Below are 14770 nucleotides of genomic sequence, written 5' to 3' on the forward strand. Positions count from 1 at the left end.
GGGAGTATTATGATGAAAAACATTATTGAGTAATAGCTCCAGGGGCCTAGTAAATAGCATCTCCTAGGCATCTTACTGGGTACTTTTTTTCCCCGTGAATCTGTACTTTCAATATTTTCCCCCATATTAAGCAGCAAAACTATTTTATTTCCTCTGGCAGTGGGGCAGTGCTACCGAGTAAATAAGAGTCAACATGCCCTTGTTTATTTCACCAGGTTTTAAAACCACATATAAGTACCTTTGGTCTACACAGTACATATTTTCTTGATAAACTGTAAGGCTTGATAATGTGTAACTGCTTCTCATTTTAAATGAATAAAGAAATTAACTATTTATTTATTTGGAATTAACTTTTTTAAAAAGATTATTAGAGAGCAGGGGGAGGGGCAAAGGGAGAGGGAGAGAAAGAATCTCAAGCACACTCCCTGCTGAGCACGGAGCCGAACTCGGGGCTCGATCTCACAACCGTGAGATCATGACCTGAGTCAAAATCAAGAGTCGGACGCTTAACCGACTAAGCCACCCAGGCTCCTCTGGAATTAGCTTTTTTAAAGAGTCAAATTATAAACATCTGAAAGCCGAGATTTTTTGGTATTTCTTTGTCACGTGATTAATCAGTTATCCCTTACTGATTCTGCCTCATACAACTGCAAACACTGAGGCCCAGCCTCCTTAAAGTACGGCTCCCCCTTGGATGTGGTTGTAGGGCCCTCCCCTGCAGCAGGGATGGGACATCTTTGCTTCTGCCCTGAGAGCTGCTCAGAGTACGTCACTCTGGCGCCTTCTCTCCACCTTACAGATTTCGGTATGACGAGAGACATCTACGAGACAGACTACTACCGGAAAGGAGGAAAGGGGTTGCTGCCTGTGCGCTGGATGTCCCCCGAGTCTCTCAAGGATGGAGTCTTCACTACTCACTCCGACGTCTGGTATGAGAGACTTTTCCTGTACCACAAGCCCGGAGCCCTCCAGCCTCCACAGATCCCATTGGCTCATTCTCAAGGGCATTATTTTCCTCCTGTTTTCTGTTCACTCTTACCCCATTTCCAGCTTCGGCTAATAAATGTTACGTGGGCCACATTGCTGCGTTGTTTAAGGGTTCCTGTTGTGGGCAGGCTAGCTGAGGGCATTTGTGGGATCTAAAGAATTTATAGGGCCAACATTTCTTTCGATCCTTAGCTGCTCACTAAGCGGCCAGGAGCCCTGGAGACAGGGCACCAGGAGTCCGAGAACTTCACCTCTCCCCTGCCTGCCTGCTCTCATTTTCTCTTTCCCAACAGCCACTCTGTGTGTGCGCGGCTGCCTTACCTAATTAAAACTTCAGATTGCAGACGTTACTTTATTTAGACCCAAAGCTCACGAGTCCGGATGTGTTTTCTTGTTGGTCCCATCTGCTGTCTGTCCTTTTTCCATGGGCATCATCATCGTTGACCCAAGGATGGTATGGAAAGCAAAATGTCTCCCTTAATAATAAATGTATCTTGGTGTCGAAAGCTTACCAGCTGAGGAATGCAGAGGACTCTCAGTAGTACTGTTTATTGTGATTCATCAGCAACATTGCAGAGAGGAGGTCAGGCTCTAAAATACAACTGAGGTCCTTGGCAGGCCGAGGTCCTGGCACATCTACCTTCTAGCACGTCAGCTAATTTCTTGGCTGTCCTCTCAGGAGGTCCCATTGCTGATGTGTTACAGAAATGGTAGTTGTTTACTCCAAATGCCTGGATGACCACATAGAGGAGCTATTTAAATAGTGACCGACATCGTCTTTTTTTATAACCTCGTGAACCTTTCACAGTTCGAGGGCCTTGGATCTTTGAAGACAGGTGCAAATTGGAAATAGCATTTGAATATGACCCGGCAAAGCGCGATTGCCTCTCGAGTTCACGTAGGAGACCCGTTTTGCAATCAGCCTGTCCAAGATACTTATCTCTTTGCTGTCAAGTCAAAGTGCTCACCATCATTTTTAGATGTAGAGATGATGGGGAGAGGACAGGCCTGGGTCTGTTCCTTCATCTGATTATTCTAGCCTCCATGCCTCCAAAAGCTCCAAGGTCAGCTTACAGTGTGATAAAATAGAAAAAACTGTGAGAGTCAGGGAAAACAAGGGGAAGAATAGGAAGATAAAACTAGAGTTATTAATATCTCCAGGCTAATTTTGCCCAAAGTCTGGTTAGCAACGATTGCGACAAGAAGCAACGAAGGGACATATAGGGTGTTCGATGCCATTGTTCTCTCACTTGATGGCATAGATGTTATGAACCAATAATATATTTATATAAACAAGAGTGAGTATTTGGTATTCATTCCATTCACTGTCCAGGCATTGAGTACTTTAGGTTTTTGTTTTTTTAACACAGCCTTTGAGGGTAACACAGGTAGGTAGGGTAGGCCAGCCAGGACGTTGGTGAATATGGAAGGTTTCTCAGTTGCCTAGAATTTAAAGCTTCCCCTGTCAAAGGAATGGAAATCATTTTATTAAAGGTTTTTCTTTTTTTTTTTTTTTTTAAGATTTTATTTATTTGACAGAGAGAGTGAGTGAGCAAAAGCAGGGCAAGCAGCAGAGGGAGAGGGAGAAGCAGACTCCCTGCTGAGCAGGGAGCCCCATGCAGGGCTCGATCCCAGGACCCTGGGACCATGACCTGAGCCAGAGGCAGACACTTAGCCGACTGAGCCACCCAGGTGCCCCAGTCATTTTAGAATATGTTCAATAGCATAGTCATTCCTAAACAGTTGAAAATCTAGAAAGAGAGACAAAGGATTTTATTTGACTTTGTAAAGGAGACCCAGAATCTCAGGTTTGGGGGGTATCCCTGTGGTCATGTCCAGCCCCCAGGTTCCATCCATGGCACCTTTGACAGCTAGTTGTTGAGCTTCTGCTCACGTCTCTAGGGACTGCTTACTCCCTCCCTCACAAAAACAGACCACCCTATTTCTTAAGACATCCTTGTTCTTTGCTGGTCTTGCTCCTGTCATGCCTACATCGGTCTCTTGGTGATACCCGCTGACCCTTCTCTGTGGCACAGTGCACACCCCGCCCTGGTTTTGATAAGATGGGCCTTGGAGTCACAAGGAAGTGGTCTCTTTTCTCTAGTTTGGACATTTCCACATTTTTCTGCGGCCCTTTGAGATTTTATTCCCAGGCGCTTGGACACTGTGTTGGCTCCTTCGACAGCTCCTCTGTAGCGCTGTATCCCAGCCTTTGGGTTAGAAGACACGAGTGTGTTCCCTTCCTGGGCATCTGGGTCAACCTACAATAGTCTTCATGTCTTGACTCACTAAGGTTTCCAAACCGCCACAAATATCCAGGGTTGGTTGCACGCACTTATAATCATTTGCTTCTTTAGTGGCTAATGAATGAGAGCGGGGAACGTGGGTCTCTCTGTAGGTCTTGAGTTGCTGGTGGGTGGGACACTGACCCGATCCCGTCTTGGTATGCTGAGGCGTAGTTGCTGACCTCAGGCAGCCCTGGCACTGACCTGTGAGATTCACAGCAAGTTGTCCCTTCTCTGGGGGAGAACAGTGCTCATAATGAGAAAAGGCGTCACACAAAGGCATTTGTCCAGTGTTTCAGGAAGAAATGTGTCCACAAAATTCATGACTTGGTTTTATATGATGGCATTAATACCACATGGCAAATTACCTGCTTTGAAAAACACATGAGTTTTGCCTATTTCTGATTGGCTGTGTGGCCTTGGTCAAGCCATGGGACATCTCTGGGCTTTGGTTACTCCATCTGTGAGGTGAGGGGTGAGGTGTGTTTAGGAATGTCTACACGCCCTACAGGGTTTGCAGGAGCTTGATCGGTGTTTAAACAGCCCCTGTGACAAGTGGTGATGCCCCGGGGCCATCTTGGTATTGGGTAGAGTTGGTTAGGCCTCTGTCCTTTAGACCCCATACAGCTGGTCACGTCCCGTGAAGGATGACCAGACTCCAGCATTAAGTGGCCCTCGCTGACAAGCGACACGGACGTCACACAAGAGTCACTCCAGGGAAGGCCTCTGGGGGAGAGCCGGGCCTCTTACCTGCTGTGTTATTTCGCGGGTGTGATCGCAAGGACCTGGTGAGGCTCAGGACACGCTCAGTGTGTGCAAGAACAAGGTGACTAGAGACACACTCCCTGTCCTTGAGCGGTGAAGTCTTAGGGGAAGAGGAAGTGATCCTGACAGGCTAGAGTCACAGAAGCCTAGCCAGATGAGATGGGGTCATAGGGCACCCTAAAATATGAATTGTCACCGATGGGGACATGAGGGTGCGGGTTTCGGGCAGCGGGAATGTTGCAGGGTGGGCGGGGAGCCCTGGCGGCAGGACTGGGCTCGCTGCCTGTGGAGGCCGGCGGGACTCCCTTGAGGGAATTAGGGTAGAGAGAGACCAAGTAAGGCCTCAGACCAATGTTGTGTTAGGGGCTTGGGCCTGATCCTTCAGGTTCTACAAAGACGCGTAAAGCTTCTGAAGGAAGCGTGACATAGGAGTGTGACCTGGCTCTGTGTTTTAAGATGTTCACGTTTGGGGTGCCTGGGTGGCTCAGTCGGTACACTGCTTTCTGCTTTCGGCTCAGGTCATGATCCCAGGGTCCTGGGATCAAGCCCCGCGTTGGGCTCCCCGCTTGGCGGGAAGCCTGCTTCTCCCTCTCCCACTCCCCCTGCTTGTGTTCCCTCTCTCACTGTGTCTCTCTGTCGAATAAATAAATAAAAATCTTAAAAAAATAAAATAAAATAAGATGTTCACGTTAGCTGGAGAGTAAGGCAGTGGAGTCAGGTGCCGGCGCCCAAACCGGAGGTGCTGTCGGCCAGGCGAGGGGGGCCACGGGCGCGGTGCTGGGCCCCGACGAGGCCGAGGGATGGAGGACCTGGGGTGGACTGCTCAAGTGGGGCCAGAAGAGCAGGGCCGCGGGACAGGCTTGAGGTCGCGACACGGGAAGTTCCCGGTAGCCAAGGGACCGGGAGCTTGAGGCCGAGCAGCCGTGGCGGAAAGGGTCGCTGTGGGCGCCGGTGAGCGAGGCCGGGCTGCCGCAGCCTGTGTAAGGTGCGTGGCTCCGCGAGGGAACCCTGCTCTCAGGTAACCCCTCGGGCGAGGCCCGCAGCCAGTAAAAACAGCAAGCTTGTCGTTTCCTGGGCTGTCCTGCCTAGCCGAGGGGTCGGTGGGGAGCCATAGCCCTGCGGGACGTGTCCCCACCCCACCCCCCGCCGAAGCTGATAGAGAAGCTGGCTGCCCCAGCCTCCGAACGCCGCACCGAGGTCTCTGGGTCTTTGGCTTTTCTAGATCTCTTGTGCAATACTGAAGACTGTTTCTTGGTCACTGGAAATTAAAAAGGATCTTGGCTGGGTCAGTCCTCTGCTAAGATTCTATATTTGTGTCTCACATCTGCTCTTAGTACCAGTTTGCACAGAAACCTTTTTTTCACGGCAAAGGAGCTATAGCTGAGGCAGTGAATAGAACATTCTGGTACAGAGTCGGAGGCCCTCCTGGCTCAGGCTCCCGGCCAGGATCCCGAGAGCTCTCCGTGGGAAGTGCCGGGCCCCAGAATGTTTGGTGTGGCTCTGCCCGCGCCCCTGGCCTTGCACGGTCCCGTCGGAAGCCCCTCGGGCCATTGGCTGCTGACGAGCCTGCTTTATTTTGCCGAAATGAACCGAATATAAAGGCAAATAGGCCGAGGAAAATGTGTACGAGATGGCAGCGCGTGTTGGGAAGGCACCTTTATTTTGCAGATTACAGCATCGCCTTTTTCAGCATTATCTACCTGAACTTTCTGTGTGCATGTATATGTATTTTCACTTGTCTTCCAGTAGTCGGATCTTCTAAAGCAACAGGCAAAACCGCACGCTTGGCAGAATCGCTCACTGCTCCCCTTGCTGAATTGACTCCTCAGCCCCTTGCCCCTGGGCTAAACTCTGCTTAAGGACGCCTGGTGGCCCGTGAGCCCCATAACCAGCCAGTACCGCCCTCCTCGCCGCACCCCCCCACCCTGAGACTGAGCCCTCCATAGGCCAGCCGCAACCCCAGCCCCCGTGGGGCTTCTCTCCCCGCCGGCCCCACCGGACCTGGGAGATCCCCAGTGAGCTTTCCAACACTGCAGACCAATGAAATGAGAACTGCGGTCCGGGACCCCAGGCTTCGGTGTGTTTTAAAAACGCAGGCAGCGCTGAGAGCTCCTTGCGTACAAGTTTGCACAACGCGGGAGTGCGTTGATGGGCTCGGCTGTGGCAGGCCGCGTGCGGGCCCACTACACTAGGGGCCCGGCAGGGCCTGGGGATCTGCCTTTGATGACAGGCTAGAGTGCCTGCCGGCGGCCTCGCTGGGGCCCTCAACTCAGCTTGTCCGGCCTTCACATGAGCACACAGGTGCTTCCTAGCCCTTCGGGGACCCGGCAAACCCCCTCCACCCCGGCTTCCTCCACCGTGCCCGGGGGCTGAGTCTCCTGCGCAGGGAACGTGAGCGGCAACCGCGGAAGATGGTGCTGGGCACGCTGCAGGACACGCTCAGCTGCCGCTTGGCGGACCGTCGCTCGGCACCCGGGGTCTGCCCTCGGCTTTCTGAGCCCTCACGTTGTTCCCTGTGTCCCGTAGGTCCTTCGGCGTCGTGCTCTGGGAGATCGCCACGCTGGCCGAGCAGCCCTACCAGGGCTTGTCCAACGAGCAGGTCCTTCGCTTCGTTATGGAGGGCGGCCTTCTGGACAAGCCGGACAACTGCCCCGACATGCTGTACGTACCTCCTGGGCCCCGGCCACCCCCCTTCCCAGGTCCCTGATCAGTGACCCCCGGGGCGGGTGGTGAGGGGCTCTGAGAGCCAGTCTCTCGGGCCCCGCAGGTGCCGTGAAGGCCGGTGGGGCGTTTAGAAGAGGGTCATCCTGATGGCAGGAACCCGTGCCTTCGTGGAGCTGCCTCAGTTTCACCCCGTCTCCCTTATGCTTCTGGTTCCGACGTAATGGCTGGCACTGAGCGTGATGGTGCCCCACGCACGCCGCCGCCACAGGGGCTCCCTCGGGTTTCTTCCCTGCTGAGTGCTGACGAAAGTCCTAAGCCGTGAAAGCCACATGCTCTCCGGAGCTTCATCCAGTGACCCATGGGGCACCTGGCTCGAGGTTCAGCTGACCTCCCTGCAGACTTTGGGCTTTGGGCGCTGGCACTTCTTTTTAACAAAATCATTCAGCGTCGTGTTCCTGAGATTTGTCCGCTAAGGGCAGAGCGTCCATGATGCATCCTGGGCCTCACTGCTCGGTGTTCTTAGGATCCCTCTGTTGGCGGGGGTCAGAGCTGCGGAAGGCTAGAGGGCCGCGTTGTCTGTGCACAGGAGGAACAAGTCAGAGGAGGGTGTGAAGGTGTTCTGTGGCTGGGTCGTCGGGGGCAGGACAAGGACCGGGACAGGTAGGCGACGGTGCACTTGGTTTCCACAGGCATGTTGAGGTGGGGCTCAGAGATTCTTCTGGATCCCAGTGGGTGGAAGGAAGGCTACTACTACTAGTACCTCAGGACCAATTCTGGAATTTTCCAGAAGTGCTTTTCAGGACATGTTTGGATCCCGAAGGAATGGTCGGGCTGTCTCCGTGTCTAAGACCCCTCGATCTGCCTCAAGGGAGCACTGCCTCAGGCTGGGGCCTCAGAGCGGCGGGATGGTTTGCAAATACGCGTCAGATACCATTTCATCTGGATACCAGGGAAACTGGCCTCAACAGTCATGAAAGCTCCACTCGTTTGAATCTCTCACCGGTTTCCTTGGGTCAGGAATCCAGACACAGGTGTGCTGGCCCCTCTGCTCGGTCTCACCAGACTGAAATCAGATGTAGGCTGGGGCTGCCATCATCCGAGGCAGTGGGCCTCCCTCTTCCACGGCCTTTAGGTTGTCCGCAGGACTCAGCCCTGTGGCTGTGGGACTGGGGTCCTTCCAGAGAGTGGGTCTTCTCCCACCAGAGCAGCTTCCTTCTTCAGAGCCAGCAAGAGCATCTCTCCGTTGCTTTTACCTTTTGTTTTACCCGATTAAGCCACATCTACTGCCAGATAATCTCCCTTTTGGTTAACTCAGAGTCCACGGATGAGAAAACTAAAATACCTGAGTGAAATCCTGTCATCTTCCTTAGTCCAACCCACATTCAGGTGAGGAGTTGCATGATGACGCATTTACACCAGGGGCAGGAATCTTGGGGAGCATCTTAGGGTCTGGCTGCCACAGCTTGGGAGGCAGAAACCATTGTCTGTCAACAAACCACGGTTTTGTGGTTTTTTCTGAAGGACTTGGTTGCTACCAAGACTGAACCTCCCCAGCTCCATGTAGATGTGGGAGGCCTTGTTCCCATGGCCCTGACTGCGCAGCTGCAGGGCCCGTGGGCTGGGGGAGACTCGGTGTAGCACCCCTGTGCTGCGGAGTACGTTAGCTGGGCCCTATGCCCTGTTAACTGCTACTTCTGAATGTTTGTTCAGCTGAAGCCTTTTCTATCCCACGGACAGTTTGCACGGAATTAAGAAAGAGGACCCACGATTGCCATAGGGAAAGCAGCATCCTTGCATCTGCATGTGTGTGTGTGTGTGTGTGTGTGTCGGGGGCAGGGGAACCCACTGATCATCTGAGCATGGGCCTAGAGTAGGAAATTTGCATGGTCCTAGACATGGGGCGCAGAGTAGGCCCACCGGTGACAGGAGGCTCTACTTCTCAGAGGGCAGTGCATATGGCGGGGGCGGGGGTGGTGGTGGTGGTGGTGGCCGAGACCGGGTGGGAGGTCCCTCGAGAACCTTCCCAATTAGCCTCTTCAGACTTCAGGACCCAAAGTTAGAAGAGACTCAAAAGGGCGCTTAGTTTAAAAGGAAAAAAAAAAAGTCACTTGGTGCATTTTCTTGCCTACTGTGGAAATGCTCCCTCTCCCGAACTGTACAGTTTTTTACTGCAGTACAACATCATCCCAAAGCTAACAGTTTAAAACAACAATAAGCATTTGCCATCCCACGGAGTTCCGAAGGCCGGGAAGCCAGGAGCGGCTCGGCTGAACGGCTCGGGCTCCGAGTCTCTCGGCCAGGGCTGCAGTCAGCAGAAGGCTTGACTGGGGCTGGGATCCACTCCCAGGGTGGCGCACCCGTGCGGCCAAGTGCCAGGCAGCGGGCTTCTCCTCGAGCAGGGCTCAGCAGACGCTTCCTCTAGAAGGGCAGAGAGGAAATATTTTCGGCTCCAGGGGCCCATACAGTCCCAATGACAGCCACTCACCTCTGTCATCGCGCCAAAGCAGTCACAGATACCACGTGATCGAGCCATGGCTGTGCCCCCGCACAACTTGATTTGGGGATACTGAAGTTTGAATTTCCCATAATTTTCACGTCACAAAATATTATTCTTATTTTGATTTATTTTTTCCAACCACTCTTAAATATAGAAACCGTTCTTAGCTCCTAGGGCTTAAGAAATTGGCCCGGAGGCTAGATCTGGGCCGTGGACGCCTGTAGGTTGCCCACCCTGCCCAAGAGCAAGTGATTCCAGGGCAGAGCAGAAGCCACAGAGGCCGTTATGGCCTAACCCCAGGGGGCAGCCCTCCATGACGTGGTTGATTACAGCGGGCATGCATACCAGGAGGTGGGGGTCCCTGGGGGCTGGCTACCACAGCCCACTGACTCCCACTTTCCCTCACAGGTACTGTTCTCTCTGAACAGTATGGTCACTGTATCCTTGTCAGCCCATTAGAAGAGAAATCTTCCTTCAGAGCAGAAATCTAAGTAATGGAGTATGAGGAGTGATGCCCACTGAATGTGCATCCAAGTGTCTGGTGCGGAACAGAGGCGGTGGCTAGAACCTGTGGTGTGGCAAGCTTAGAGACAGTCCGAAAAAGCAGGTGTGCGTTTTGTTCACATGGTTTGGGGGTGGTGGGAGGAGAGGTATTGTTTTTTGAGCTTTCTCTTTGACTCAGATGAGTGTTGGCCGCTGAGAAACTCGTGGGACTCCTGAAGTTGACCTACCTCCTGGTGACTGGAGTTTTGATATTAATTTAATATGCCTGGGAAGCAGCCCACCTGCCGTGGGAAAAGCGGTAAACTTCCTGTTCCCAGCACAAAGTGACCAGGAAACTCACACGGAGAGGTTACCGTTGGATATTAAATGTTTAATTCACGAGGCATTTCTGCTTCGCCATCCAGAACCCCTGTGGCAAACTGTTCTCCCTTCTAAGAAAATAACAAAATGGAGGGAGGCGAGTTGGTTGTACGGGGTGGGGAGTGTCTGTGTTGTCCTGAACTTCCTGATGAGCTTAGGTGAAGGAGTGTTCTGGGAGAGGAGTTCTTTTGTTACGTAGGCACTGAAAGAACGGACTCCTGTTTGTCCCAGAGGAGAGGAGAGTCGCCGAGCTCTTGGGAGTTGCCCCAAAGCCCTGCTGGGCCTCCAAGTGGGAGAGAGACCCCTTCAGTTGTGTGGCTCCAGAGGTCTGAGTGGACCCCAGCAGGGTAACGCGGGGGCGGGGTGCGCAGTGGCTACTGGGGGCACTCAGCTCTGCACCAGCGTCTTGGCGATGCCCACAAGCATGTGAAGGGGGCTCCGCTGGAGTGGCCAGGAGTCCCCATCCCCTCAACGGCGCCGCGCACTTGGGCTTTAGAGGAAAGGCTCCATGGTCCAAGCCACAGAGAGTCTAGGCTTGCGAGTCTTAACACCGACACTCGGTTTGAATTAATTTAACAAGTGGCACGAGATCAGATTTGACTTGTGGTTCGCTGGTGGTTCCGCATTTTAAATGGATGACAAAGCCCATCTCGCGTCTCTGTACTTACACCACGAATGTCCTTGAGCCCCTCTGGCTACACGCTGACTGCTGACACCCCAGAGACGGCCGTAAGGCACAGTCCTAGCTCTCAGAAGCCGGGTAGCAGGGCCGGATTCTACTGCTGCAGGACATACCTAGAGCAGAGCTGCGCCAGAGTGTAAGCCCTGGGCCAAGAAGCCGTATGGTCTTCCATAAAACTTCCAGTGTCACACGTCCTTGCCGGGGCCGGTCCTCAGTATACAGCACTCAGGACAGAATTTGAAGTTTTTGGCCCAGAGAGTCACCAACTCATAGATGAGTCTGGAACAGATTCAGTAGACTCTGGTGGGTTTTGCAGTTTTCAAACGCCCTTTTTCCTCTTGCTGATTAAAGCTCCCTCCTCGCTGGTGATCCTGTGCTGGTTTTGTGGGAATCGGGTGCTAGAGTAGAATCCAAACCGTCAGGAATGGCTGTCCTCGCCTGGTTAGCCGTGCTGCGACCATGGGCTGTCCCGCGGTACCTGGGCCCCGCGTTTGATCTCGGCCCAAAGACAGAGTGACTTGGGGTGAGGGGTCAGGCAGGCCTGCGGTCCCCCTGCCGGCCCGGCTGAGAGGAGGCTCAAGAGACAATCCTGGCTGTCCCGGGCTGCCAGGAGGAGGTGGAGGGAGGGGCACACCCAGCCCTTCTGGGCCTTTCTGGCATCTGGTCTTTGTTGCAAGGTGGCCAAGTGGACTGTGCTACCTCTCACGTCTTGGCTTGTGCTCACAACCTGCGTGCATGCCCAGCAGGGCCAAGAGTAGGGTGGCGATCTGGAGGCCCCTCTGTGTGCAGGATGGGAGGGGGCAGGCCAGTTGTCCCTCTTCCTCACGCTGCCCCCCGGGGTCACACATGTCTCCCTTAAGCGGCTTCACTGCAGGGCAGGGCAGCAAGCAGCTCCAGTCCATCTCTTCCCTGACCCCCCCCCGGGGGTTGAAGGGGCTGCGCAACTCCCCCCTCCCCGGCCCCCACAAGGGGTCATTCGGGAAAGGACAGCTCGGCCTCAGCAGAGCCAACTAGTTGTAAAACATGGGGCTTTTTTAAAGAAGAGCTTTATCAGCCCATAAATCCTTCTAGAGTCTACTGGAAAGTTTTCTTGTGGAGATAGTGTAAACAAGGTCTTGAATCCGACAGAGTGAAAAAGACTTCCTTTTATGGGCAGCCCTGGAAGGGCTGTGACTGGGGCCTCACATGGTCCTTTGTGCTGTTGTCACTCCAGTCGTTCCCCTGCTGGCTGGTGGCACCTCCTCAGCATCCCCCCCCAGGCCGCAGCAGCCCCGAGCCAGGGCCCATCACCCCATCACGTGCTCCTGGCCCCGGCCCCCAGCCGCGCCTCGAGTCGGGGACAGGTCGGTCAGCCAGAGAGGAGAGCGCGGCGGAGCCATAGAGAGGGGCCTCGTGTACTGTTTGGTGGGGGGGAGCCCTTCTCCCTGGGCAGTAGTGCGAGGTCAGGGAAGGCAGGCTTGTTTGCCATCTGATCCGAGGCGGGAGCTGCCTGTTTATCTGTGCAAATCCCCCACGACACTGACTCGAGGAGAGGAACCGGTCTCCTGGGGGGACCACGGTGGTTCTCGCTGAGGCTGAGAAAATGCCCCTTTCCCTGAGGTAGGTGGTGTTCAGCGCCCAGCCCCGCTCCGCCCTCACTGTTGGGACAGACTGTGTCATCTCTGGGGACTTCCGCTTCTTCACCTACGCAGTGGGCATGTAGTCTCGGGCGCCGGCCTCCCGGACTCGGGAGGATGAAAGCAGGCCGCACGGGTAAAAGCCCGCGTGCCGCCCCGTGTGTGTTTCGGAGCGCGTTAGGCCGAGGCCGGTCCTGGCCTGCGGCTGGTGGCTGGGCAGGGGGCCGTCGGGAGGGGAAAATCCAGTTGGTCTTCACATTTCGTCCAGATCTTTTGCTGCCAGAGCACAGGTAGCAGACGTGTTCGATATAGGGCCACAGGACGAATATTTGGGGCTTCTAGGCCAGTCTCTGTTCCAACTACTCAACTAGAAGTTGGCCCCCCGTGAGAACAGCCACAGACCTATGAACAGATGGGCATGGCTGTTCCAATAAAACACGATTTACAAAAACAGGTAGCAACACAGGCCAAAAGTCTCCTGTGCCCACCCTCCCGCAAGGTCACATCCTCTTCCCTCCAACGACCTGACACCTTTTCCCCCAGGTCTGTGAAGGTAGCTGGCCCCGTTAGCTTAGGAGCTTTCTGTCTGCAGGCCAGTTTCTGTGTCCCACCAGCCTGCCCCCTGGCTTCTTCCCCGGGCCCAGACAGAAGCGAGTGCTCTGTCAGTCTAGTGATCAGCCCGAAGGCTAGAAGCCAGTTTGGGGTACTCTGTGCTTCCTAAATATGGGGAGTTCCATGTAGCCATTTTTATTGAAAAGCATCTCTTCAGCTAGAAGGGCCACTGGCCAGCCCCTTCTCGGACCTGTGGCCGCCTCCGGCTCTGGGGCCAGCCTGGATGTTTGCTCAGTCACCCTCCTTTCCGCTCCCAAGGGCTACTAAGCTGGGTCTCTCTGCATTGTGGGTTAATCAGAAGCATCCCCTCCTCCCCCGGCCTCCCCGAACTCTTGTCAAAGCCCAGGCCCCCCCAGGTCAGCTGGCCACACTACCCCATTCTTCCTGTCTCCTTCCGGCTCTTGGGGGGCCCCTTCCCGTTGCCAGGAAGACTCCCGGTGGTCCACTTGGCTCTGAGGGCTTCGCAGAGGTTCGGGGCCCAAGTGCCATTGCGGTGCAGCTGTCAGACCCCGCGCGGGCGTCACGCTGTGTTCGCTGCCTGCCCTGCCAGCCCCTGCTGCCTTGGTGGGCTCTGGCTGCAGGGCGTCACTGGGACTGTCTCAGTTCTGAGGGGCAGCCTGGCCGGCACTGGCGGGGCCCCGGGACGACTCGGAAGGCGTGCTCCAGCCGCCGGCCGCAGCCACTGGGCGAGGCTCAGAAACAGCAGAGGTGGGATTAAAGGAGCGCTCACCCATCGGGAGCGCTGCGATCCGCCCTAACCCTTATACGGAAACACCAGAGGTTTCCTGCACTCTAATTCCGCAAATAAGGTTCCATCAGTGGCTACAAGAGATGCTTTAAATAGAATGCTGTGTTTTTATCTCTTTTTTAAAGATTTATTTTAGAGAGAGAGTGGGGGGAGGGCCAGAGGGAGAGGGAGAGAAAGAATCTCAAGCAGACTGCCTGCTGAGCACAGAGCCTGACGCGGGGCTCGATCCCACGACCCTGAGATCGCGGCCTGAGCTGAAGCTGAGTCGGACGCCCCACCGACGGTGCCACCCAAGCGCCCCTGTTTCTCTACCTTAGCACTGTCACCATAATACCTGTGATGACAGACGGTGTGTGAACCTGGAGTTGCCCTCCCCGGGAGAGGAGCGCTTAGGTCTTGTCCCGCGGAGGGTCCTGGGCCCCGGGGAAAGCGAAAGCCATGGTGGGACATGAGACGGGAGAAGCTGAGGCCCCTTGGGCCACCGAGAGAGAAAGACAGAGCACTCCCGTGTCCACGTGTCGTGGGGAGGCCGCAGCGAGTGGCCCTGGAGGCTGCGCGGCCACGGCCACAGCGGGCGGCGGGGCGCATCGCCTGTCTGTCTCCACCCCAGGTTTGAGCTGATGCGCATGTGCTGGCAGTACAACCCCAAGATGAGGCCTGCCTTCCTGGAGATCATCAGCAGCATCAAGGACGAGATGGAGCCCGGCTTCCGGGAGGTCTCCTTCTACTACAGCGAGGAGAACAAGCCGCCCGAGCCCGAGGAGCTGGACCTGGAGCCCGAGAACATGGAGAGCGTCCCCCTGGACCCCTCCGCCTCCTCGTCCTCCCTGCCGCTGCCCGACAGACACTCAGGACACAAGGCCGAGAACGGCCCGGGCCCTGGCGTGCTGGTTCTCCGAGCCAGCTTCGATGAGAGACAGCCTTACGCGCACATGAACGGGGGACGCAAGAACGAGAGGGCCTTGCCCCTGCCCCAGTCTTCGACCTGCTGATCCTTGGCTCCCGATTCCCGTGCAGACAGTAATGTGTGTGCACGCTGGGTGGCGGGGG

At 55.1% G+C, this 14770-nt stretch overlaps 1 protein-coding gene across 2 annotated transcripts in view; it reads left to right on the forward strand.

Annotated features, from left to right (window-relative positions):
• IGF1R (insulin like growth factor 1 receptor) overlaps positions 1-14770 on the forward strand; it is a 298451-nt gene extending 283681 nt beyond the window's left edge. For both annotated transcript variants that reach the window (XM_035024043.1, XM_035024044.1), the window contains exons 19-21: positions 800-929; positions 6564-6698; positions 14331-14770. In XM_035024043.1, coding sequence (XP_034879934.1) covers positions 800-929; positions 6564-6698; positions 14331-14712 — 647 coding nt within the window. In that variant the 3' untranslated portion in view covers positions 14713-14770. The remainder of the gene's footprint in view (positions 1-799; positions 930-6563; positions 6699-14330) is intronic.

The sequence above is a fragment of the Mirounga leonina genome, unplaced genomic scaffold (assembly GCF_011800145.1).
Source record: "Mirounga leonina isolate KUSES-001 unplaced genomic scaffold, KU_Mleo_1.0 Mir_178, whole genome shotgun sequence".
NCBI classification, from domain to species: Eukaryota; Metazoa; Chordata; class Mammalia; order Carnivora; family Phocidae; genus Mirounga; species Mirounga leonina.